At 39.0% G+C, this 853-nt stretch overlaps 1 protein-coding gene across 1 annotated transcript; it reads right to left on the bottom strand.

The window, feature by feature from the left end:
- Positions 1–2: 2 nt before the first annotated feature.
- TM35_001061000 (uncharacterized protein) lies at positions 3–524 on the bottom strand (the record flags this gene model as incomplete). The annotated part of the gene is made up of 1 exon (XM_029031658.1): positions 3–524. A coding segment is annotated over one exon (522 nt), but the record flags the coding sequence as incomplete, so codon positions are not given.
- Positions 525–853: the final 329 nt, after the last annotated feature.

The following is an 853-nucleotide window of genomic DNA, read 5'->3' as shown; positions in this document are numbered from 1 at the left end:
TCTTCACTTTTTGTTGGGTCACCAGCACGTGGTGCAGAAGAAACAACAGACGAAGAAGAACTTGGGGCGGTTTCAGATAATTGTTGTGTTTGAATTCCCTGAAGTTTTCCAGTAGGATCATCTATCTTAACCACCGCAGTATCTTGATGTTCCTTAGTTATTTCTTTCTCACTCGCCTCTTTTCCCGGCTCTTCCGCAGCCTTCAATTGCTCTTTCTGGCCTTTATCACCAGGTTTACCACCAGAAGGGCCATTCAGTTTACCACTATGACCTGGATCCTCTTTCAACGCTTGTGCCCTTTCCTTAAGTGGTTGTGGTAAATCTTCATGAGCACTAGGGATTTCCTTTGCTGGATCTCTATTTTTACGACGACTATAATTAGCAATACCAAAATTAACCACCAGATATTCCGGTTCACCAGAAGGACCAACTGCAGCAGGTGGAATCTCTTCAGACGCAGAACATACAGAGGCAATACTGAGAAGCAAAGCCAATAAATACAACAGACGGCATGGTAACATCATAACAACAGATTTCCCTGTGGTGCTCTTGTGTGGTTGAACTGAGCAAAAGAAAAAAACGATTATAAAGCAAATATAAACAGAAAATAAAAAGAAACACAAACAAAGAAAGACTAGTGAAAAAAACACAACAACAAGCATCACTCAGCTACAATAATACTTGAAACAACAATAAACTCTACTAGTCTTCAAATTAAAGAAACGAAGCCCATAGTAACCAATAAAAAAAAGATAATCCTAGTTAACCCCACAAAAGAAAAAAAGAAATTAAACAAAACGACCATCAGAATCATAAAGCACAGAAATACATAACAGTGCTTCTGGAGTTCACG

The sequence above is a fragment of the Trypanosoma theileri genome (assembly GCF_002087225.1).
Source record: "Trypanosoma theileri isolate Edinburgh chromosome Unknown TM35_Tth_106_V1, whole genome shotgun sequence".
In the NCBI taxonomy this organism is placed as follows: domain Eukaryota; phylum Euglenozoa; class Kinetoplastea; order Trypanosomatida; family Trypanosomatidae; genus Trypanosoma; species Trypanosoma theileri.
Note: the sequence above shows the minus strand (reverse complement) of the source record. Positions and strands in the feature narration are given on the sequence as shown.